We start from the raw sequence: 26,866 nt of genomic DNA on the forward strand, positions 1-26,866 counted from the left end.
ATTTTTTGGTATGCCTCTTTACCAAGGTATGCTGAACTGGAATGACTAGTTTGGTCTACTTTAAAGAGAGTAGGCGATATGAACTCTCTGGACTCTATTCTTTTTATTTTGTGAGGAGCAATACATGGACAGTCCCCCAGCCCAGAGACTTTAGGAGAAATCATGATTGCTTCTTATATCCTAGGCGAGCATGTCCATAAAATGTGATCATGATCATCATTGTGGTGCGATGCCATGCCCCAAAGTAGATTTCTCTCAGAGCATACTTTTCATAGCCTCTAACTCTGCTCTTGGGGGTCATGACTCAGTAGCTACTTGAAAAAAATTAAAATACATAGAATAATAAACACACAGGTAGTCGAATCTGTTTCGTGTTGGTTCTACACCATACCCAAGTAGGCCTTGGTAATCAAGTGGAACATAAAATACTTGTTCACTTTACTTCACTTTTATTTATGATCATGTGATTATGTGGATTCATGCATATTATTAGATGTTTTGATTCTATTTAAAATATAGTTGCATATGCTTAAAATTTATATATCATACTTGTTTAGACTTAAAATCATGAATGCATGAACTTTTCATAAAATCATTTGTCTGCTGATGTTCAAATTGTAGTCTTTTAGTGATTGATGTTTATTATGCAAGGTTCATTTATTGTATCTTGTATTAGTTATATGAGTTTTATTGAGACTTTTCAAAGATTCATGCTTTTAAAATAAAATATTTTTCAGGAAATATGTGATCTGTGGAGCGAGTGCAAGATGCTGAATGAATCTGTGAGGGCTGATGTTTTCGAGATCCCAAGAGTTACTTATTTCTTTGTATTAAAATATCAAAAAATTAGTTTTTATTGATTAAAATTTTTAAATCATAAAAAAATCTAGAACTCGCGAGTCGATCGTCTGAACGTTCTCGTGTCGATGTGTCCTTGTGACATGCGTATTATTATTAGTAGTTACTAACTTGGTAAGTCCCGGATCTGCTCTACATGTAACCTATTTTTTTTATACGCGTTATCCTAAAGAGAAGCCTATTTTTTAAAACCACAAAAAAAGGCGAGGGAAGGGCGCTCCCCGGCTGGGTTTTGCAGGGATGGCCGTGGCTGCCACCATCTTTGCTGCTGCTCAGCTCCTCTCCTTCAGAGGCAGAGAGGGGAGAAGCTTCTCCATTCCCCCAATCAGCGCCAGAACCGACCATGTCTGGACATCCACCACCATCGTCATTCCTTCTCTTTCTATCGACAATGGTATCCGTTCGACCGCTCTCCGCTGCCAGCGCCACCGCGACCGCGTCGCCGTCTCGTGCCTGACTTCTTCTTCTTCTCCTTACTCTCCTAATCCACCTTCACCTTCTGATACTACTACGGCATCTGCCACGAAGCTTTACATTAGTGGTAATTCTCATCCCACTTCTCAAATTCGTTTATTTCGTGCTGGTTTTCTTTGAGTAACACTAGCAACTGTTTTTTTTTTTTCCTGCTAGAAAGCATCTCATTTTTTTCTTCTTTGGAGACAAGGTTTGGTGAGATTTTGGACGATAACTATTGTTTTTACTTTTACATTTATAACCAAAAATATAAAAAAGCAATTCTTGGAATACCATCTTTTGAATGCCTAGAACGGTTTGAGGAATCCCAAGTGCAGGGGCAGAATCAAATGGAGGCGAAGAGAGTTGGTTTCCTGCTTATGTGGTAAAATTTCCTTTTTTTTTTCCTGGTTATGGGGGTGTCTCGTCAGGCTCTAATTTGCTTACTTTGATGCACCCACTTATCCAGATAAATGGGATACTTTAGGATATTGAATTCTGCTCCATAATTGAATATTTCGGGTATTGCACTTATCTGGCTAAGTGGGTGCATCCAACAACAACAACAACAACAACAACTACGCCTTCATCCCAAAATAATTGGGGTCGGCGATATGAACCAAAAAAGAAAATCATTATGGGTCTTCCACATGAATCCTTCTCCTCCAATCATTTCTATCCAATGCCATGTCCTTGGTGAGGTTCAAAGCATTCATATCCTTTCCTATCACCTCCATCCATGTCTTCCTAGGCCTACCCCGATCTCTTTAGTTTTAACTAATATATTTTCCCATTTCTCCATCCTTCTAACTGGAGCATCATTAGGCCTTCGCCGAATATGTCCAAACCACCGTAAACGATTCTCTTTCATCTTATTTTCAATGGGTGCAACGCCTACCTTCTTACGTATCTCCTCGTTCCGAATCTTATCTTTTATTGTATTTCCACACATCCATCTCAGCATACGCATCTCAGCTACACTCATTTTTTGAATATGATGTCTCTTGGCAGCCCAACATTCCGTACCATATAGTAAAGCAGGCCTAATAGTCGTCCTATAAAACTTTCCCTTCAACCGCAATGGCATTCTACGATCGCACAACACTCCAGTTGCACTTTTCCATTTCATCCACCCAACCTTTATCCTATGATTTACATCTCCATCAATTTCTCCATACTTTTGAATGATAGATCCCAAATATTTGAAACAATCATCCACCTGTATTTCTTGCTCACCAAGCTTCACTACACTCTCATCATTACTTCGTTGCTTACTAAACCGACATTCCATGTATTCTGTCTTACTCTTACTCAACTTAAAACCTCTTGCTTCCAATGTCTGTCTCCATAATTCTAACTTAGCATTAACCCCAACTCTAGACTCATCAATCAAAACAATATCATTAGCAAACAACATACACCACGGCACATTTTCTTGAATTGATCTCGTGAGCTCATCCATCACTATAGCAAATAGGAAAGGACTTAAAGCAGATCCTTGATGTAACCCAACCGTTATAGGAAAATTGGTTGTCACCCCTCCACAAGTGCGGACATTGGTTACTACTCCTTCATACACATCTTTAATTATTTTAATGTACTTGAGAGAAACACCTTTCTTCATCATTGTCCACCAGAGAACGTCCCTAGGTACTCTATCGTATGCCTTCTCTAAATCAATAAAAACCATATGCAAATCTTTATTCCTCTCTCTATTTCTCTCGATAAGTTGTCTAAGAAGATGTATAGCTTCCATAGTTGATCTTCCAGGCATAAAACCAAATTGATTCTCCGATATCATGACAACCTAGACTCAATCACCCTCTCCCAAAGTTTCATAGTATGACTCATGAGTTTTATACCACGATAGTTTGTGCAATCTTGTATATCACCCTTATTTTTATATTGGTATGCATCCAAGGTTTTCCTAAATTGGTATGCTTTAGGGAGTGCGAAGCGTGAATTCTGTAGTTGGAAATCATGAATGCTGGCAATTGGAATGGTGTTCCCAATGAAGGGGAGTATGATTCCTACTGGAGTTGGGTATTTCTATTTATTCTTTTTTGCCCCTCATCGTTTACGTTTGGAAGTGGGAAACTAATAGGAAAAGTGAAGATAGGAAAGAATTTTTTTTAACTTTTCCATCCGTTCCAAATGAGAGAAAAATTTTGAAAGGAAAGTTTTTCTAAACAGTCTGTTTTTTGATAAGAAAAATTCCTCAACCCTGAGATTTTTTTCCTATAAAAAATTCTTTTTGCATTAGGGCAAACATTCACCTACAATACATCTCATTCCATGGGCTGCCATAGGAAGCGCTTCCTCCATCTTCATCTTCCTCCCACCCACTGCCATTGTCATCTCTCTCTCTCTCTCTCCCATTCTTCTCAGATTCTCCAGTCTGTTTTTTCATGCTACACAAACAAGCAAAATATTTTCATTTAGAAAGTTTGTCATATCAAGTAGGCAAAATTTTCTTTTCCTATGAGGTTTTTTCTTGCTTCCAAACTTCTATATAAATCTTGTCTTCTTCCTAAATATTTCCTTGGATCATTACTTTTATCGTTTCTACACCTACTTGTATTGTTTCCTACTTTGGGAACTATGGATTATACACATTTCTTTGAGCTGAGGTAGATGAAAGGAGTTGAAGTAGCTCAAGAGGATTCTATACTTGATATTGGAATAAAATCAAGATAAAGAAGCAGGTACTAATTGCTGAGGACAGGTTGTCATAGTCAAGTCAGATTTTTTATAAATCAGACACTGATTCTCGTGATGAAGAAACATATATGGTGTTGAAGTTATTACAAGGTGTCTATGACAAGCACACTGAATGCATGAAAATGCAGTGAAATTCATAAGGAGTGAAAACATGACTACTAGCTTATCCAGATTCATGAGCATCTCCACTTTTTTTCTTCTTTTCTTTTCTTTTTGTTTTAGTGTATGGTGCGCAATTAGCCACCAGAATTGGTAGTTAATCTCTTTCTCTCTCTCTCCTAACCAAATTGAGTATGGAATGTACTGGCCAGAATAGTTTTTTATGCTTCATTCCATTTTTTAAAATGAAGCCCTATGATTTATTTAGTGGAGAGCATCTAATAGATTAGGGATTTGCTATGTTAAGATATGTTCCTAAAAGAATCTAAAAATCAACAGCCCATATTGCACCAAACTTTTGCAATGGAAAATTGAATATATATACAAATACATAAATAAAAGAGAATATGTGTGTGTGGGTGTGTATCAATGATAGGGTGCTCTGGGTGGACCTACTCCCACCTAATAGAAAGCATGGTTATAGACTGCATCTTCTCAATCAGACTTCACAGATATATTCATCATGGTTTTTTTATAGGAATCATACCTTGGGTCATGTTTTTCTGGACTTAAAATTACACTTTTTCAAGTCATGAAGTTTTGGTTCATCATGAACCATTGATCTTTGAAGATCTTAAAAACTTACATGCATTTCACAATCACATAATCCGGAAGCATCTTCATGAATTGTGAGCGGTTGATTTTACATCATCTTAAAATTTGAATTTTATGATATAATGGTGATGATGAAGCCCACTGTATGATAAACAAATCATACTAAACACATCTGTACACTTTGATCTAACATTTGGTGACTCAATCTATTTAAACAAGAGTGTGCAGTGTGCACCATCATATTGTATCATGGTTCTGAACTACAAGAGATTTTCTAGGATACCTGAACCATGGATGAATAATCCATCACTCATCCTCACCCTGGTTTGAGTTGGAAGTTGTTTACTATTTTTATGGTAGAATGCATTATTTAGGATGTTAGTATATTCAGTAGAACAGAGATTTTAAGTTTTACTGCAAGTCTTCTTTCTAGAACAAATGTTGACCTTGTCCACAAAGAATATAAGTTACGACAACTGCCCCCGTGAGATATTCCTGCAGCATGCAAATGATCATCAATTAACAGATTTTATGTTAAACTTTGTCCAACAAGGTTAAGTTGTGTTTTTCAATGATATGACATGAGGATGATTGTTAAATTTTTAAGGTGCTTTAAGAATTTCCTTTTCTTGATATGGTAATATTAGAAAACACACATTAATCAGTGTGATGCTCACTGTGATTATGAAGTGCTTCCAAAGATGATTGAGGAAGTTGTACTGTGAGTACGTCAATTGAAAACTGTTAGCTACGTGCATTTTTGTAACATAGTTTGGGTTTGGCCATTCCTTTTATCATCTGCTTACTACAGTTTGTCTATTTCTGTTATTCCTAATCATTTGTCAGTAGTTCAATTTGTAAGAAACATATACCTAAGATTTGTGTGTTGGCAGCCATTTAATAGATGTTATGCTAACTCTTTTTGTTCCCTAGAGTTCCTTTCGACTTGCACAAAGTCCTATAAAATACATGGTGCAAAGACTTCATAATGAAGTCGTTTTCTGTGTTTCTATTATGTGGTAGTTTACACTTTTTCAATTTGGGCCCTTTATTGTTTCATTGTGGTATTCAGTTGTATTCCTCAGCTCACAACAATTTTTTTTATCTTTACCGAATTCATTAGTGCTTGAGTTCATTTTTTCAGACTCCCTTTAGTTTTGCTTCCTAAGGCTGATGTGTAAAGCATAGCTGGCCAATTTGGTCTGTGAAGAAGAACATTTATCATAAAATATGATGGTGAAAAGAAGACAGCTGAAAGAAAGTTCTATCTGCATGAACAACACAAAAGGACAAGACAGAGCACACTAATAATGAAAAGAAAAAACAGTCGCCGATGATATGAATGTAGGCGCACTGTAATTTCTCTTCATCCAGCTTAGCCTGGTTTGGTTGTACTGCAATATAATGAAGGAACAATAAGAAGTGAAATATGACAGAAGGCACACCTCAGAAAACCTAATGCCAGCTAGGAAAGTTAATTTTAAGGATCCTAGTTTATCAGAACAGGTGGAAGTAGGAAACTTAGAAACTCTAGCAATATCATGCAGACAGGTGCTATGGGTGCATACCGTTTGACAATTGAAGATCATACCAACATTTACTGAAAGTTCTTTTTAGTTCTGCAATATTTCCATTTTGTTTTGTTTTTCTATTAGAGAAGTTTTAAAAATTTAACATTTAAGGCACCATATTTTGCAGGTCTTTCTTTCCGGACAACTGAACAAGGCCTCAGAAATGCTTTCCAAAACTTTGGTGAACTTGTGGAAGGTGAGAATTTTTATTGTAAATTGCTAATTGATGTGCTTTGTGTTAAATTATGTATATATAAATATATATATACATATACTTATATATATATATACATTAGTATATATATATAAGTATATATACGTATATATGTATATATACATAATTATATTTTCTTTTTCAGTTTTGTATAAACCAAAAACCCGATAGGGGTATTTTGGTAAATCCCAAATGTACCTTTTTATTTTTTCCTTTTTTCTCTTTTTCCCTTTTTTCCTTTTTCTTTTTTATTTCTTCTTTTTGCTTTTTGGAATCATAAAGGGGCCCCACCCATCTAGTCGTTGGGGCCCCAACAGTCATATTTATGACCGTTGGGGCTCCCAACGACTAGAAGGGAGCCCCCTTTATGGGTCCTCTTTAGTGCTTCCCTCCTCTATTTAAAGAGGAGGTTCCCCCTTGTAAATGTATGGGTTTTTACACCCTTCTCTTCCTTTCTTCAATAAATCCAACTTATGACTTTAAGTCATTTCCTATATTTGTGAGTTTTGTGTGTGCACATTTGGTGTTTGTGTTCTTGGCTCTTGTAGTCACTCTTAAGGAGTGACTTTTGCTCTATTGGTGCTTCCGCCTCTTTTCATTACATGGTATTAAAGCTCGGTTGGTGATTGGGCTTTTCTTTTGACATCTTGGAAAGCGTGCCGCTCATAGTTTTGAAGAAAGGAAGTATATTTGGTGCCGATGGAACGTGACTCTAAAGTGGAGCTCTCTTTCAAGCTAAATGGGTCCAACTATCTCATGTGGGCTTCCGCTATGGAAAATCATCTAAGAGGTAAGAAACTTTGGGGTTTTGTTATGGGGACTACTCCCGAACCCTCTCTTGTTCTTACCAAAATTGAAAATGAAGTTGAAAAGGCTTTAGATGGCGATGAGTGCATCAAAGCCATTAATGAACATCAATCCAAAATCGAGGATTGGGAAAGCAACCATGCCAAAATCTTGGCATGGTTTATGAACAACGTAGATCTTAAAAATTGTGCCAATATCGCCAAGTTTAGAAGAGCCAATGAGGCTTGGTTTTTTCTTAAGGGTATGTATACCCAAAAGGATCTTGCTCGGCAATTCTTTTGCCAAGAAAAAATTCGTTCCACCAAACAAATGGATATGAGTGTCCGGGACTATTTTAGCTCTCTAACTCCTCTTTGGGATGAGCTTGTCCTTCTTGAGCCCAAATGGGTTGCTCCACAAGACATTGAACTAAGAAGGGAACAAATTGAAAAGGAGCACTTTTTTCAATTCCTTCATGGACTTCGCCCGGAATTCGAACAAGTGAGGGCATCTCTTCTCCATAGAAGCAAAGCCCTACCTATTGAGGATGCTCTTGCCGAGGTATGTCAAGAAGAAACTCGACTTGGCTTGAGCATTAGGAATGATGAAGTTTTGGCCGTTAATAGGCCCGGTTCTAATGTTAAAGCATATAGACCTCCCCACTTTAACAAAAATATCAATGGGCCTAGAAAGGGAATCATATGCCACTATTGTAATGAACCGGGACACATTAGACCGGTTTGTCCTAAGCTTAAAGGAAAGGTTGCCGCGGTTGGAGAAAATTCTCCAAAGAAGGAAGAAAGTACCAAAGAAGGAGATATCAAAGAAACTCTTAATCATATCTCCGAAGTTCTCGAACACCTTCTCAAGTCTTCTCCTTCAACATCCGGAGCCGCCATCGCCTACTCTTCATCACCTCCAGGTATGTGGATACTAGACTCTGGTGCTTCTTTCCATATGACATCTCATAAAAACTCCCTTTCCAATGTTTTCTCCGAACCTATATCCTCCTATGTCTCAACGGCCGATGGAACGTCTTTAAAAATTGAAAGTATTGGAACACTTGACTTCAAAAATTCTCAAAATTTCTTTGTTCCTAAAGTAAGAGTTGTTCCAAAAATTAATTTAAATCTTTTTTCCGTTTCCCAAATCACCGACCATGGATGTCAAGTCTCTTTCTCACCTAAAGATTGCATCGTGCAGGATCTCCAGTCAGGGAAGCTGATTGGGCAAGGCCATAGAAGAGGTGATCTCTATTTTATGGACTTTTTGACGCTTCCATCTAAGTCATCTTGCAATCTTGTTAAAGATAAAAGTATTGGAATTTGGCATGAGAGACTTGGTCATCCAAATTTTGTAAAAATGTCTCTTTTCCCTTTTTTGAACAATACTTGTAAAGACAATCACATGATTTGTAAAGATTGCATTTTTGGGAAATCAAAAGCTATTCCGTTTCCTCAAAGAAGTTATTTTGCCACTCGGCCATTTGAACTTGTTCATTCCGATGTGTGGGGACCTTCCCCTATTTTATCTAAAGAAGGCTTTTCGTATTATGTGGTATTTATTGATGACTTCACTAGATTTACATGGATATACTTCTTAAGTCGCAAATCTGAAGTCTTCTCGTTCTTTAAAGAATTTCATGCTATGGTTAAAAATCAATTTTTGGGAAATCTATCTATTCTTAGGTCCGATTCGGGAGGTGAATATATGTCTAATGATTTTCAAACTTACTTAAAAGAAAATGGAATTTGTCATCAACGTTCTTGTCCCAACACTCCGCAACAAAATGGTCTTGCGGAAAGAAAGCATAGGCATATAATAGAAACTACAAGAACATTATTGATTTCAAAAAATATCCCAAAATCCTTTTGGGCCGAAGCGGTTCTAACTTCAACATATCTCATCAATAGAATCCCTTCATCCTCTTTGAAAAATCTTTCTCCATTTGAAAAACTTTACAATATGTCTCCCGATTATAAAAGATTAAGAATTTTTGGATGTAAATGCTTTGTTTTAACTCGCAAAAATGATAAACTTTCTCCTAGAGCTATTGAGTGTATTTTTTTGGGATATGGCAAAAAACAAAAAGGATATCGATGTTTTGACATCCTTAATAATAAACTTTATATCTCAAAAGATGTCACATTCCTCGAAGAAGAAAATGGTTTTTTGCATCAACCAAATGAAAATATTGACTATTCCTTTTTATTTGACTTGTTACCTCAAGAAAACATCATAGATGATCATATTGATCTTAATGAACCTCTTGAAGATCTTGTTGAACATCCAAATAATGATCAAAACTTAGAAGAGAATGCTTCAAGACAAATACAAGTCTACTCTAGAAGGAATGAAAGAAATCCTCCATGTGCCCTTGAAAGATTTTCTCAAAATGAGTCGATAGAAGAAACCTCTCAAAGAAGATCAAATCACATTCCTAAGATTCCAAATAGATTTGTTTCTTATGACTCTTTTTCCCCTAATTATCGAGCATGTCTTCTTGCTCTTCACTCATTTCATGAACCATCACATTACAATGATGCTAAACAATATGATCATTGGAATGAAGCTATGAAGCTTGAACTTAATGCCCTTAAAAAGGCACAAACTTGGGAAGTCATTGATCCTCCCAATGGCAAGAAACCCATTGGATGTAGATGGGTGTTTAAAGTAAAAACTAAGAGTGATGGTTCATTGGAAAGATATAAGGCTAGGTTGGTAGCCAAAGGTTATGCCCAAGAGTATGGGGTAGACTATGATGAAACTTTTGCCCCGGTTGCTCGAATGACTAGTGTTCGAGCCATTATTGCTATAGCTTCTGTCAAAAAATGGCCCATATTTCAACTTGATGTTAAAAATGCTTTCTTGAATGGTAATTTAAATGAAGAAGTTTATATGGAACCACCTCCAGGTATGAATTTAAATGGAAAAGTTTTAAAATTAAAAAAGGCTTTATATGGACTTAAGCAAGCTCCTAAAGCTTGGTATGACAGGTTTAGTACTGTATTAATCAATTTAGGTTTTTCTTCTTGTTATACTGACACTGCTCTTTTTGTCAAAAGAACAGGTGACTCAATTATTATGCTTCTACTGTATGTTGATGATATGATCATCACTGGGAATGACAAAAAGGGAGTAAATGATGTTAAGTCTATATTAAAAGATACTTTGATATGTCTGACCTTGGTTATTTGAGATATTTTTTAGGAATTGAAGTGGCCTATTCAGCACGAGGGTACATCTTATCTCAAATGAAGTTAGCTGCGGAAATTTGTACCAAGTCAGGAATATCCGATGAAAAGAAAGTGGAGACCCCTGAAGTTATCAATGCGAAACTAAGACTTGAAGATGGTGTTCCTCTTGAAGATCCAACTCCCTACCGCCAATTAATTGGATCTCTCACCTACCTATCCATCACACGTCCAGATATAGCTCATGCGGTTCATGCAGCGAGCCAATTTCAGCACGCTCCTACTACGGTCCATATGGCGGCCGTAATGAGAATTGTGCGATATATCAAAAATACCATCTCCAAGGGACTCTTCTTATCCTCTTCCTCATCTCTTGAATTAACTGCTTTTACTGATGCTGACTGGGGAGGAAATCCCAATGATCGGATCTCAATTACGGGTCTTTGCATTTTTTTAGGTGAATCTCTCATCTCGTGGAGATGCAAGAAGCAGCAGAAGGTCTCCTTATCATCTACTGAAGCTGAATATCGAGCTATGGCAATGACAACTATGGAGATTGTGTGGCTCAGAAGTCTTCTTAGTGACATGGGCGTCAACATTTTCACTCCCACCAAGCTCTGTTGTGATAACAAGAGTGCGATATACATTGCCAGCAATCACACTTTTCATGAGCGGACCAAACATATCGAAATGGATTGTCATTATGTTCGAGACGAATATCTCAAAGGAACCATCACATTGCCATATGTCACTTCAGAGTATCAACTAGCTGACTTCTTCACCAAGGCGCTCCCAACTCCACGATTCATGTTTCTTCTTGGCAAACTTTCGGTCTTCTCCCCGTAAAGTTTGAGGGGGCGTGTTAAATTATGTATATATAAATATATATATATATACATATACTTATATATATATATACATTAGTATATATATATAAGTATATATACGTATATATGTATATATACATAATTATATTTTCTTTTTCAGTTTTGTATAAACCAAAAACCCGATAGGGGTATTTTGGTAAATCCCAAATGTACCTTTTTATTTTTTCCTTTTTTCTCTTTTTTCCTTTTTTCCTTTTTCTTTTTTATTTCTTCTTTTTGCTTTTTGGAATCATAAAGGGGCCCCACCCATTTAGTCGTTGGGGCCCCAACAGTCATATTTATGACCGTTGGGGCTCCCAACGACTAGAAGGGAGCCCCCTTTATGGGTCCTCTTTAGTGCTTCCCTCCTCTATTTAAAGAGGAGGTTCCCCCTTGTAAATGTATGGGTTTTTACACCCTTCTCTTCCTTTCTTCAATAAATCCAACTTATGACTTTAAGTCATTTCCTATATTTGTGAGTTTTGTGTGTGCACATTTGGTGTTTGTGTTCTTGGCTCTTGTAGTCACTCTTAAGGAGTGACTTTTGCTCTATTGGTGCTTCTGCCTCTTTTCATTACACTTTGCTTGATGAATTTAGGTGGGAATTTTTATGATGAAACATTCAGTAGCCATACCAGAAAGATTCTTGTTATATAGTTTCTCCTGACTTTGCTTTTTTTACATGAAATAGAAACTAGCTTTCCTAGACTACAAAATGAATCACCTTTTTTTTATTTGTAGTCAATCTTGTGATGGATAGAAGAGCTAATAGACCAAGAGGCTTTGCCTTTCTGCGTTATGCAACTGAGGAGGAGTCCAAAAAAGCGATTGAAGGGATGCATGGAAAGGTATTTCAACATTTACTATCTAAATCTTGCTATAAATTCTGTCCCACTTCCAAATTAAGTATTGACTTGTTCATCTCTTTCAACCTTGGTATTATTAATGTTTTAGAATTATTAGAACTTACTAGCCGCTTTTCATGTTAGAATTTGCTGCAAATGAGAGAGAGAGAGAGAGAGAGAGAGAGAGAGAGAGAGAGTCATTTTCCTTCTAGTTCTTGTGTAAATGACGATGCAATTTAGATTTATTTATTTTTCTACTGTTAGTTTTTGGATGGCAGAGTTATATTTGTTGAAGTTGCACGGCCGCGTTCCGAGCTCCCACAGAAATTCAACCAATCCCCACGACAGTACTGAGATTCAGAGGTAGTAAATCCATCTAATATATAAAAAAATACTGTTTTTTTTCTCTAGGTTGTCACTTTGCAGCTTGCAGAATGAGGCTCTGTTAGTTGTTCTGTCAAGCGAAGAGACTATGGTGGGACTATATTGTGTTGCTTATACTATAAGTTGCCTTGAAATGGACCTAGTAGAGGGGAGGAACAACAAATCATTCTGGGCACTTTGATTTTGAATGGGTGACAATCCAAGACTCTCTTAAGTGTTTGGTTGGTCTCAATGCCACACAATGTCCTCCAGCTTGGCTGTTGGAGAAAAGCAAGCGATTATCCTGGTAAGGAAGTTTTATGTAGGTTGTGAATGATTTGGATTTGACCAGAGCTTGGAAACCTTACTCACTTTGTACTGGATTGGATCAAATGGCTTCTGACCTGGTTTGGTCTCAAATTTAGATTTGCTTGTACGGAGCCTTAATTAGAGTGAACTTTTGCCTGCCCCTACCGGCAAGGGCTGGAACCTTGCAGGGTCTCTACCAAAGGGAACAGTACTAAAAACCATGTATCATTTGTGCATTTATACATTCATTATATGTCCCTTTCCAGTTTAGATCAATATTTGGATTTTGTATCATGGTGCATTACACTGATTTAATCTGCGCATAGGCCTAATATGGACCTTACCATCCGTTCAATTGAATCTTCCGAGTTTTAAACTAAGACAACTTGGTTTGATACTTGGTTAAATCCAACCAAAGAGGCGGGCTCCTGAGTTCAGTGATGTCAAGGACCTTGACTGCTTACCTCATTTTTCAAGAGAATTCAGATGGAGATGAATTAGGGGCCCATTGGTTTCGCAGGAAAGACAGCCATTTACATATGAAAATGGCTTTTCTTGAGGTTAGTGAAACAAACATGCCCCATGGGAAATCTGTCGGCTTACATGGCCTGTGAATGTGATGTGGCTGATGTGGGGTTAATGTTTTCCAATGGGACATTTTCATATGAAACCCTTCCTCCAGGAAACAGTTTCTCAGGGATCGGGAGAAATGTGGGGCCTGTAGGGGCTTGGTCGTTTCTCGGCAATCAATATGTATGCTGATTAGTCTCTTTTAGAGCCTTTGGATGCAAGAGGTAAAAGTTTCTGCATGACTTCCTATCCCCCCCCCCCCCCCCCCCCCCCCCCCCCAAAAAAAAAAAAAAGGAAAAGTTTCTCGATGACTCTTCTTTCCCTCTGACATTTATTTGCATATTTTTCTAGCCTAATAATGTTTTCCTCTCGTTTGATTTTAAAGCGGAAGCTTTTATCAGTGCCCATGTTAACAGTCAGAATTTGCAAAAAATTTCCTGGGTGAAAACTAAAAAGCCATACCGGTTGAATGATGATTTGTTTTGGGAAAATTTCATTTAGGGGCCAACCTTTAGCCCCTAATTCCAAATATGGGCTATACTTTTCTGAATTTTTAAATACAGGCCAAGCTTTTCATGAAACAATCAAATAGGGACCTCAGGTCAACATCTACGTCTCAGAAAACGTAATTCCTTTTTGGCTTCTTGTATTGTCAACCCTTAATGATGAAGGTTACTGTTGTAATTTGACTTGTGATTTAGCCTGAATTAAAGGACAGTAATAAATGCAGCCCCTTGTTGGTTTTGCAGGAAAATAAAGCCATATATTTGGAATTTGTAAAATACGAGGCTCATATTTGAAATTAAGGGAAAAATGTCGGCTCATAAATGGAATTTTTACTTCTTTTTTCCTCTAGAAAAACTGTTCTTACGAGACATTCTTCTACAGAGAAGTTAGTGTTGGAGAGATTGAGGGGAAAGCTTGGAACCCATGTTTTTTTTTGATGAACTTTTGTTTGTTCTTCTTGCATTTGAATAGATGCTTACAGATCAAATTACTGGTTGGAAAGGGGCAATAGGTATGTGGGATCTGATGATTCTAGAATCTCCTTCTCTGGACAGTAGCAGCAAAGAATTGAATGAATATTAAAATTGTGATATTTTCAAAGTAGACCATATTTTGAAAACATTGCAAAATTTGGGGAACGTATTCCAGGCATTGAAAATAATGATGTTTTCAAAATTGCCAATATTCGTGACATTGGTCTATATATGCCGTCTTGTTCGCCTTAGCCTGGTACTTGGTGTAGGGTTGCAAACGGGTCAGATATGGTTAGATATCTGATAAGAGTCCAACATGGTATTCTTGGATTTGGATCCTTTAAGTAAAAACTGAATGTGCATTCAAATTAAATTCAGAATGGTATTTTAAGTATGTTCTGGAATTGATCTGGTCAAAATCTGTTCCAGTTGCATTGTGTACATGTAAATAATTTGTTTTTATTCTATTTTTTCTGAATCCAACAATATCATATGTATTTCAGATTCAGATTCAACATTACCTCATCGGGTCTGTTTCAGATCCAGATCTCGATTCAGATCTATTTTTTGCATTTCAAGATTCGGATTCGGATTCGGATCTGGAAAGATCTGGTCTGAATCTGACATGTTCGCACCCTTAACTTGTGTTTTAGACCAGTCTTTATCGTATTGGCTGTTGGGATCATGTCCAACCTAGACCAAAATAGTGCTGCATAGGGTTGGGTTCCAATACAAATAATGATTTTAACGGGGTGACTTTGTGTCTTTCTCTCAGCCTGGCTATCAAAAAAATTAGAGAAAAAGTCTTCAGATTGGTTAATATGTTCCTTTTGACAGAAAGATCAAGTAATTCTTTATTAATAAGAAATTAAGAGGAAGAAGAGTAACAAGTTGGGCAAAGGGTGATGGGATATCACCATTTGCGGTGATACAAGAAAAAGGCGTGCAAGTGTATATTAGTTCACTAGAACTAAGTTCGAGAAAGAGCCAAACCAAAAGAAAAACTCTTTTTAAAAAGAAAATAAAATAGAAATTTATATAAGAATGAAAATACATCTCAAGAATTCGGGGTACATGACATTCAAAATTCACATTCCACCATCAAACCAACCATTCTATTCTAAACTATTGTTAAAATGAAATAGTTTAAACCATAATTTCAAATCTAGTTCACGATTTGTTTTCATTCAACCCAACCACTGAGAAAAAGAACACTCCATAATTTATAAAAACTGTCTTCTCTAGCATCAGTCTTGCAATTACGCCACTCAGTTAAGTATGAGTTTCGCTACTTGGGAGTTATGAAACAACGGGTGAGAACTACACTTCTCGTACAAAATTATTACATAATCCACCAGTATAACATAAATTATAATGCAAACAAATATCAACCTTAGAAAATGTTAAGGCACATAAAACAATTGATATGGTTGCCAACACTTAATGTATAAACCAATGTATAATGTATGAAGTAACTTTTATCTTCCTTATGACCACTTACTTTTGAATGCATGAACATGTTACTTGCAATTAGTTTAAGTTTCTTCTTAACCTTTTTATGGGTACTATTCATAGGTGAAAAACCGAAGTTTAAGGCAATACCAGTGGTATTTTCACACACACATAATTTATATTTTATTAACCTGGTATGCACATGTTCTTCGAGCCATCATCGAAATCACTACCTTAGATGGCTACTATAAGATAATCATCACTCTAAATGGTACTACTCGATATACCAAGAACGCTAATAGCTGAAGTCAATTACACCATTCCTGGGTCTCAATGGTGAAAAAGACTTTTACTACTGTAGATGAGGACACCAACCTCAATATTGGGCTCTAGGAGAAAACACCACCACAGAATTCAGTACTACCCTATCCCTTGCGACAACCATCCAAGGATCTCACCTTCTGAGAGGGCAATTAAGGAGAAAATTATTAACACATTGTTTGGGTATCTTTTTACATGTCAAATTTTCATATGTCCTTTCTACATAGAATGGTTTTAGATCCACAATATTCATAGCATGTACTCATTTCACATGAACTTTATATTATGCTCAAAATATGTATATCATTTTATGCAACATCCGATTATGCAATCTTCCCACTCGGACACAATAATATACTCATTATGTGTCAATATATGCAAATTATGTGTCATTCATCATAAGCATCATGTCAAAATTTAAACTTTGCATTCAATATATTTTTTCACAAAGTATTGCACCAGAACACAACTTCAATAAGCCCACATGTTGCTCAAAAACTTGCTATAAAGTTCATCTAGTTCTTTTCTGGAACCATCACATGCATTCAACAAAACATTTCCTCAATTCAGAATTGATAACACAGAATTTACCTATTATTGCTAATTATGTCATAAATCATACACAATGATTCAATCTCTAGGATTTTAATAGAAGATTCTTAATATGTTATATGCATATAATAAAAAACTCAGACCTAAGCTCATTACAAATCATGAATTAAAATTCTTGTAACAGAGATTGTTTTCAGTTCACAGAACAGTCTTTTCCAATTTGTATCTTCAAAGAAAAATCAGTTATAAATCATACAGAATGAATTAGATGCTGGGATTTTTACTATGGGTAGCTTGATATGTCTGATTTAATCCCACAAAAACACATAATTAAATTCATTTTCAGTAGAGTGCTAAAAATCTCGTAACATATGTTGTTTCTATTATTTGACAAAGCGTGTTTTTAAAATTTATAAAATCTGGACGAACTTTCATGAATTGTCATTTACAAACCATGAGAAACCAACCTCCAAAATTTTAATCATGTGTTCTTCCATATTCAGACAAACACATCTTAAAATTTCATCCACACATCTTGAGTATTCTGGGAGAAATGATTTTACAAAGTTTTTTTGTCTTCACTGAATCACTACTAGGACATGATTCTTATGTTGACTTGTAGAGAGCACATCTCACAATCCACAACTCATTTGAGTCTGAGATTTGAACTTGGATTACTTTCATATATCTGAAACATTCTAACAAATTTTCAGGATTTATTGTTTCACGATTTAGGAGAACCAAATTTATTTTTCAGACTGGTCAGATTAAAATACATAGAACATAATGCAAATTTTCAAGAATCCACTAAGAACTTCTTGATTTTTAACAAAAATAATTAAGAAAATCATCAAACGAATTTAAATATATAAAAATACATCAGTTTCATCTATACAACCATGAAATCATGCTGTAAATATAGAAATACAACACATATATGAATCTAACATCCAAAATCACACATTTTTTTATGAGAGCACGCTTTTCTCTATACTACTAATCAAAATAGAAATCTATCTTTGCGAAAGTCAATTTTGGAGTTTTAAAACTCAATCTAACCTAGACCCTCCGTACACAATCCATAAAAGCAAGGTTCAATGTTTGATCAACCTATGCTCAATCTCATACATGTTGAAAAACGTAAAAATCCCATACCTTAATGCAGTTTTGGTCCGATTAAACATTGCATAAAAAAATAAAGCTCAAATCACTACGTAGCTTTCATGAAATACCTCTGAAATACGAAAGAGATTGTAGATCCCTTTCCCAACACACGTGGTTGTTGTCCATGGCCAAGGTACATACCTTGTATCAACCCCAACATACAAAAATGAACAAGAACATGAAGACAATCGACTAATACGTACAGTCGGTCACTGAAAAAACTGCGGAGAAAAACACTTATCTAAACAACGATGGTCGTCCTCCTTCCTACGAGATGCACCACCACTCGAGATGCAGCCACACCCTCACCAGCTCCTATGGTTCTACAGAGAGGGGCATGTGAGAGAGAGAGTATTTGGGAGGGGCATGTGATAGAGAGAGGAGAAACTAGTAAAAAATGTGTGGGAGTAAGGAGGGAGCTATCCTTTAAATAGCTTTCCTTATGAGTTCCCTAATTGAATAAGGAAACTTTAAACATCTTAGCTAACTAGGGTTCCAACTCATTAAGGTACCATCTAGAAACTCTTAGCTAATTAGGTTCTCTACTTAATTAAAAAAAATAAAAAATCTAGTTAATTAACTAGGCTAATTAGAATAAGGGAAAGGTAGGTGGGGACATCCCACCTTGATTGGACCATGATTGGGTCCATATCTTGGACTCTCATTCCAACATGATCTATATCCAAAGTTGTGTCCCAACTCATGGGGTCTTAATTTTATACCCAAGGTCCATTTTGGGGTCCAGATACTATTACTATAAGAATCCAATTTAAGATCCAAATATAAGGATTGCAATTATTCAAATCTAAATTGAAATTCAAACCAAATTTGAGACATAAATTTTTTTTTTATTTCTCAAAAAATTATGAAAAAATCTCAAGTGTTACATCCTTCTCCTCTTAAAAGAATTTTGTCCTCAAAATTTGATATAATGACTACTCAAACAAACTGGGGTATTTCTCTTTCGTACTAGCCTCAAGCTCTCATGTACATTCCTCGATGCTATGATGTTTCAAACATACCTTGATGAAAGGAATGGTCTTTGATCTCAACACTTGTTCCTTTCTGTCTATAATCTTTATTGACTTCTCTTCCATAGTCAGGTCTTCCCAAATTTGAACCATAAGCTCATACATACCATAGCATCACATTGTATGTCATAAACACATATTGCATAACATCATTCATTTCAACATGTAAACAAAGCATGTGTTTTATTTAGCTTTGTAACAAAAAAATTATAATATAAGCATAATCACATTGTTCATAACTGAAACCATCAACTTGAATCATCCTTAAGACCATACACTGAGCCCTAACCAATAGTGTGTCCATATGGTTCAGTTATAAACATCATTCATGTTCACCATGACATTCATGTAAACATGAGTTACAATTCAGAAATGCATGAACAAATTTTAACAGTCAATGTAAATTCTGCCACTGCCAGAATACATTGAAATAAAATCTAAATTTTTTACAGTCGATGCTCAGATGTGTTAGTTAACTACAACTGAAAATCTTGCCTCAAACTCATTCCAGACCAGAGAGAAATAAATCATTTACTGAAACTGGTTTCATGTTCACTAAATAGACTTGTTTGATTCAGTCTTACCGAAGAGGCATCAACCAACAAAAATCTAAAATGAATCAAATTTTATAATTTTTATTGTAGTTAGATGGACATGTTCGACAAAACCTCCCACATAAATCAAGTCTAAAGTTTATGCTATCTAAGAATTAAAATTCATGCACTATAGACTGTTCATGTTTTTGGACAACCTGCATTTTAGAATTTTTAGGTTTCTGGGAACAAATTTTATGATTTTTAATTCACAAACCGTAATGAATCTATGCACAAATTTTTTATCGTGTCTTCTTCAACACATAAAATAACATGAATAAAAATGTTGGTTAATCAATAATTACAAGAAGTTATTATAGAATTTCTGTAAGAACAAAATTCTGCTCTGACTTGCAGAAGTTGTATCTCTTAATCCGAACTCTGGCAAACCCAAATTTTTTTAGGACTTCCTATATGTGTCTGAATAATCCTTTTAAAATTTGAGAATTTTTTAATTCACCATTTGTGAGAACTAGTAAACTCTTTCAAACTAGTCAGAATAGAATTTACAGAACTGAATGCATTTTAACTAATATATATTAAATTCATGTTTTTCATAAGCATGCATCATATTGATTTTAATTTCATATAACTCACCATACACATCAATCTCAGAGATCATATTCATAATGGAATTCAACACAATATTCAACTCAAAAATCATGAATTTCATAAAAGCCAATTTTTCAAAAGAAGGCTTTTATAAACCAAGAACTATTTTTTTTCACCAAAAATGGATTTTATTCTTTGGATTTTGCAACCAATCATGTACATCTAATATCAGATCATCAAGGACCTAATCTATCAGATGTTGTTCATGAATAATCTAACAAAAATCATAGATCAAGAATTACACAAATCAATTTTATTAAAAGAATTTTATTGATTTAAGCAACACTTAAAAACCAATTTTGGAGTTTGAAAATCTCATCCTCAATATAATACCAGCCCTCCCATAACTAATATTCATATTAGTGTGCATTTGAGAATCTTCACATATCACTCACATGCTCCTTAACATCGAACACACATCCATGGTTAGAGTGCACCTACCTTAGAAGCCGAAACCGAAGACTTTCTCCTCTTGATGAACACCCTCCTTCTCTTGGTTGCACCACCACTAAAAGAACAACCACACCAACTCCAAGAACCTCCAATGAGGGGTGTGGACAAGGAAAAAGAAGAGGAAAAATGGAAGAGAAGAAGATAGAGAGAGGGAGATACTTGAAAAAAAAAGAAATGAGAAGGGTGGGGGGCAAGAATGAGCCTTTTTCTGGGCTCATGGGTACTTTTTTTTTTCAATCTTCTTTATGGCAAGGTAGGGTGGATTTCCCACCTCCTTGAGAGTTCATTTACATATGGGAGTCTATACCATATGGACTCCCTTCCATGTAAGCCCACTAGGGGGCCATCCCACCATTGAGTCTAACTTTCTTAAAGAAAACAAAAATATCTTAAAACTCCTAATTAATGAATCATCTTCTTAATTAAGAAACCAATTAAATATCTAAACTCTCATTAAAAGTAGAATCCTAGGTGTCTAGAAACTTAGAAAGTAGAAATTCTAGCCAAATAGGATGGGCCCACATGGGGGCTGGGGCATCCCACCCTCTTGAACTTCTTTCCTATTAAGTAATTTTAAATACTACATTTTTAATCAAGTTAAATTTCTATTAAATTTCCAAATCCAATTCTTTGATCCACAACCATATCCATGTGACTAAGACGTGTTCTCTACAGCAGTCGTTCGGGACAGCCACAAGGGAGCAACACGGTAGAGGGAGAGAAGGCTTCACGCCCCTCTTGGTTCATCTTTTCTTCTTTCCTTTTTAAAAACAAAAACAAACTTTTTTTCTCTTTTTCCTTAGGTTTCTTTTAGAGATGAGAGGTCAAAACGTGAGGAAGGGGATGAGGCTAGGGTTGCCACCACCTTGGTCCAATGGAATAGGGTCCACCATCCAGTTGAACCAATAATTGTGGTCGCCCACCCTTCCAAATTGAAAGGGTTCACCACCCACTGGACCAATACTTGTCACCTCTTGGGTCCAATGGGAAAGGGCCAACCTATTTTTGGTCCAATAGGAGACAACTAGACCCATCCACCACTTTTGGGCCAATGGATCTCTTTGGATAAAGAATTTGAATTTAAGATTCAAAACCCATATTAAAAATATCCAGACCCAAAATTTTTAAAAAACTACACAAAAACCCCATACACCCTCCAAATAGCCTGAAAGAGATCCTAACGGGCTATCGGACCCAGATCCAGATCCAATTATTTGATCAAATTCAGAAAATCAAAAATAAAAATCAAAATAATTCTTAAATTCTAATAACATGCATTTTTAGATAAAATATTATTACTAAAAAGTTGTAAAAATTCAAAAATATCAAAATTGTCCATCAGATGTTTGAAATGGACTGAGTTCGCATGTTCGGGCCCATTGAAATATTTTTATTTTTTTTCAAATGCATCACTAATTTAAGAAATTTGATTCAAAACCCTAATCAATGAAAATCAAAATAAAAAACCCTAATAAATGAAAATCAAAGAAAAAACCTCTAACCAATGAAAATCAAAGAAAAAAACCTAATTAATAAGAATCAAAGAAAAAACCTCTAACCAATGAAAATCAAAGAAAAAAACCTAATTAATGAAAAAAGAACACCTAAAATGTCCTAAGAAGAAGAAGAAGAAGAAGAAGAAGAAGAAGAAGAACGAAGGGGGAGAGAGGAACAAAGAACGAAGAGGAAGAAGCCCTCGCCACCGGCCTCACCACTGGTTGTGCCTCGCCCCTCGATGTTGGCCTCACGGCCTCGCCACCTGGCTGCAAGAGAGAGAGAGATACACCTCCCCTCTCCCCCCCACCCGTTCAATTTTTTATTTATTTATAAAAGGGTCCCCCGCATCTCTGTTCGCACCGTAACAAGGGGGATCAAACAAAAATTACAGTGAAAAACAGACGCAGCTGATGAGTTCCTCTTGTCTGCCGTGTCCTTTGTTTGATGACAGCGGCATCCATGCGCAGGATGCACCATCAAACAAGCTCTTAGGGCTCATTTGTATAGTAGGATCCCTACGTCCTAGACACAAGACTTAAACAACCCATGCAATTGTCTTACCCCTTGGAGTGCGACAATTGCCACGTGGCGAAGTGGGACGTGAGGGTCCCGATTTGGTAAGACTCCCACATCCCGTGTTTGATGTGGGATTGGGAGAGACCGGTTTCACTCGTCCCCTGTGTCATCCACCATCTTCGTATACCACTCTTAAATCTTATGGTTCAAGTTGTTTTTTATCAAAATCTGACCTTATAGTTGGATTCAACATAACATATAATGAAAAAATGTGAGTTTTTAAATTATAAAATTCTGTGCCTTGTCAACCTTTGATTTTTGAATGGCCAAAACATCCGTCACACACAAGTTGGATTTAAATGTCGATCTTCAGTAAATTAATGATGTAGATCACATCTATGGTGTCCGATCCGATCAAAACATCTCGCATCAATGAATTCCCAAAGAGGGTATGAAGATAGGGGATGGGTGGAACCGATTTGGATCTGGGACTGCACATCAAGTTGGAAATTATTGATAAGGATTGCTAAGACTGAACAGTTGTTTGGCAGATGATATATATATATATATATATATATATATATATATATATATATATATATATATATATATATATATATATATATATATATATATATCAGCTTAGGAGAATTGGCTACCAAATCTATACAAATAGAAGGCTATATAGAACATTGTTCAACAATGTTAGAAAATATATAAGGAGGGCCATTTACAGATGTACACTTTACTCAAAATTGTTCTGGTGGTTTACTTACCGTTGACAAGGGATATTTAATCTATTTTCGACGTCCTAACCGATTTACATCTGCGTCCACAAATTTGTTGAAATAACTTGCAGAATCATATTTTTGAAAAGCTTTCCCTGAAAGGGCTATTAAATGAAGATTTTTTTTTGAAACTCTGGCATTGTCCACATAGTATGAGTGTTAGTTCGTATCTTTACCTATATATATATATATATATATATATATATATATATATATATATATATATATATATATATATATATATATAATCACTAGAATATGAGAACTGAAAATATGTGAACTGCAATTTTCATGAATTTTTTATTCTTTTTCTTGAATCTACCTGTACGGATGTGAACTACATGCTTAGTTTTATAAGAACACGGTCTTGAATCATCCGATGCGTAAATGAGATTCTTTTAATGCTTTAAAATCAATGGCTGATATTTTTCATAAATATTCAAGCATTCAAAAATCATATTTTCATCGAAAATACACTATCCAATGGTTGATTTCTAGCAAATTCATCATGCCAATCCTATCCCTATGGTTGGATTTGCAAAAAAAGTGTTGGAAATGCCCATATTTTCAGTTCTCATATTCTGATGATTATATATATATATATATATATATATATATATATATATATATATATATATATATAGAGAGAGAGAGAGAGAGAGAGAGAGAGAGAGAGAGAGAGAGGATGGTGATGAAAACATGCTAAACGAAATATTTCAAACTAAACATGTTGAATGGCTTTTTCAGGCTGCTTCTACTTTTTTCTTGAATTTTAGCTAATATAAATGTGATCTACATGCTTGATTCAATAGAGATCAGTTAGTGGAGTGTCATGGGTAGATTTTATAGGGCTTGAAGAATCAATGGTCTAAAATTTTTAAAAAATTTTGAAGCTCCAAATATCATTTTTCATAAAAACAAATGATCCAAATGTCAATTACATGTAAATTCATCATGTGGAACACTTCTTTGGGGTCAAAATTGCGAAAATGACACCAGAAAACTGGAAAACTCATTTAACATGTTTCATCTAACATATTTTATTTAACATATTTTCATCATTGTTTATATATAATAGCTCTAGATAAATAAAGTTTATACTAAAATATTTTTCATGAAAACATATGATTAATAAACAACGCTTATACATCTAAAAAACACAATGCATATACATCGAAAATGAACCACCTCCCATTAAAAAATATATATGAAAATTAGTGCAACAAAAAATATACCTTTTCATACCACTTGCAGTTGAGGAAGGTAAATTATCATAATTTAATGGCAAAAATGTAGGAAAGGCATGACTTCTAAATTGAGAACATATCTATCTATCTACGTATATAGAGAGAAATGGGTACGTGCTAAATGAAACGTGCTAAATGGGTTTTTCTGCTCTTTCAGCAGTTTCGACCCCATAAATGTTTTGGTCATGGTCGATTTATGAAAAATTTATACCTAGATCATGTGTTTTCGATGAAAAACTGATATTTGGAGCCTTGAAAATTTACAAAGTTTTTGGACCGTTGATTTTTCAAACATTATAAAAACCCACCCATGTGTCAGAATCGAACACTTCAAGAGCTGATTCCTACAAAATCAAGTACATAGATCACATACAGTCAGAATTTTAAAATAAAAACCCTGAAAAACTCATTTAGCACAAACCCATTACTCATATATATATATATATATATATATATATATATATATATATATATATATATATATATATATAGAGAGAGAGAGAGAGAGAGAGAGAGAGAGGTTTTTGGTATGTGTTTCCTATCTGAAGCAACTATTAATTTTGAGCAAACATTACATAAGTGTCATGGAAGTAATATATATCTATTTCTAAAAAAAATTGCAGATGCCCAAAGAAATTTATAGTTCCATTCAAAGAACACATGATAAATATGTCATTTGAGAAAAATTCATAAAGGAGAAAGTTTCTGCCTCTACTACTGTACTACCTATGCTTTCACTTTTATAATATTTAATATTAAGATTGGAAAAATGTTTTGTACACTTGAGTGTATAAGACATGGTGATGCATTTTCTGGCCACATTTCACCATGAGTCACAACTGTAAGGCACATACCACCCCCAACATGGACGGTGTTAACCTGATGGTTTTGGGCCAATCTGATGCCGGAAGGATGCAAGTCAAGGAGTGAATTGTTTCATATCAACTTGGGTCCAAAATTGTCTCAACTCTAGTAGTAAAGGGCATTCATGAGACTGAACATTTTATGGCCAATTATGGGCTCTGATAAGACCAAATATGGGTAGTGGGCATCACACCCTTTGAGATGGTATTCACTTCAGTTTCTGGCAACACAATGATCGGAATCTGATAGAGTATATAGGGCTGCCTATATATATATATATATATATATATATATATATATATATATATATATATATATATATATAGAGAGAGAGAGAGAGAGAGAGAGAGAGAGAGATGTGTTGGTGCCTAACGTTCTTGGCCATTGGATCCAAATGAGATCCAATGGCCAAGAAAAAGAGCATTTTAATGCCCCTTTTGTACCCTGTTGACCTCATTTGTGAATCTCTCCTCACCCTCTCCCTGCCCTCGTGCTCGTCCTACCCTCTCCCTCTCCTTTCTTGCAACAAGGGGACTAGGAGAGAGAGGAGCATTGCTGGGCCAGACTCCCTCTCTCTCTCTCTCTCTGGTCATCGCTGTCTCACCTCCCCCAAGTTCGTCTTCTAGGAGGAGTTCATCGCCCATAGGCTCTCCTGGGGTGAGAACCTTACCTGCTACACCGAATGCGAGTACCTCTCCAACTCCATCGCTGGCACCGGCAAGGGCCTACTCTACGAGATTAGAGCTCAGGAGGATAACGCCAATATGATTTTGTGGGTTTCATCAAATTGAGGTATGCATTTGCTAGAGCTTGATTTTAGGATGCAAGCCAATGAGTAAATTATTTTAGGTCAACTTGGGTTCAAAATTGTCTCAACTATAGTAGTAAAGGGCATTCATGAGGCTGAACATTTTATGGCCAATTATGGGTTGTGATAAGACCAAATATGGGCAGAGGGCATCACACCCTTTAAGATTGTATTCACTTCGTTTCTACAACACAATGATCGAAAACTAATAAAGTATATAGGGCTGGCTATACGTGAGTGGACAAAATCACTTTGCATTAAGATTTAGGATATATATATATATATATATATATATATATATATATATATATATAGAGAGAGAGAGAGAGAGAGAGAGAATCAACATTAATACTCTTGAAGATCAACAAAATGTTGAACCCATGAACCGAACAAAATAAAAAACAAAACTAAAATATAGAAAAAACAAAAGCTAAAGAAAAAGAAACTACAGACAGCTAGCAACAAACAACAAAGCCAGCTCAACCAGGATCCACTGGATTAGAAGAAACCACCGTTGAGTGAAC

At 35.6% G+C, this 26,866-nt stretch overlaps 1 protein-coding gene across 2 annotated transcripts; it reads left to right on the plus strand.

The window, feature by feature from the left end:
* The first annotated feature begins 1,035 nt into the window (after window positions 1-1,035).
* LOC149842478 (uncharacterized) lies at window positions 1,036-13,185 on the plus strand. 2 transcript variants are annotated; one of them, XM_089999214.1, is made up of 4 exons: window positions 1,036-1,399; window positions 6,445-6,513; window positions 12,119-12,225; window positions 12,487-13,185. In XM_089999214.1, exons 1-4 carry the CDS (start codon window positions 1,099-1,101, stop codon window positions 12,574-12,576), a joined length of 567 nt encoding a protein of 188 aa, XP_089855340.1. In that variant the 5' UTR covers window positions 1,036-1,098; the 3' UTR covers window positions 12,577-13,185. The 2 variants fall into 2 exon arrangements, with proteins under 2 accessions (XP_089855340.1, XP_089855341.1); XM_089999215.1 differs by having other exon boundaries at window positions 12,501-13,185.
* The last annotated feature ends 13,681 nt before the right edge of the window (window positions 13,186-26,866 follow it).

This window comes from Nuphar pumila, chromosome 3 (genome assembly GCF_984573655.1).
Source record: "Nuphar pumila chromosome 3, dmNupPumi1.hap1.1, whole genome shotgun sequence".
NCBI lineage: Eukaryota > Viridiplantae > Streptophyta > Magnoliopsida > Nymphaeales > Nymphaeaceae > Nuphar > Nuphar pumila.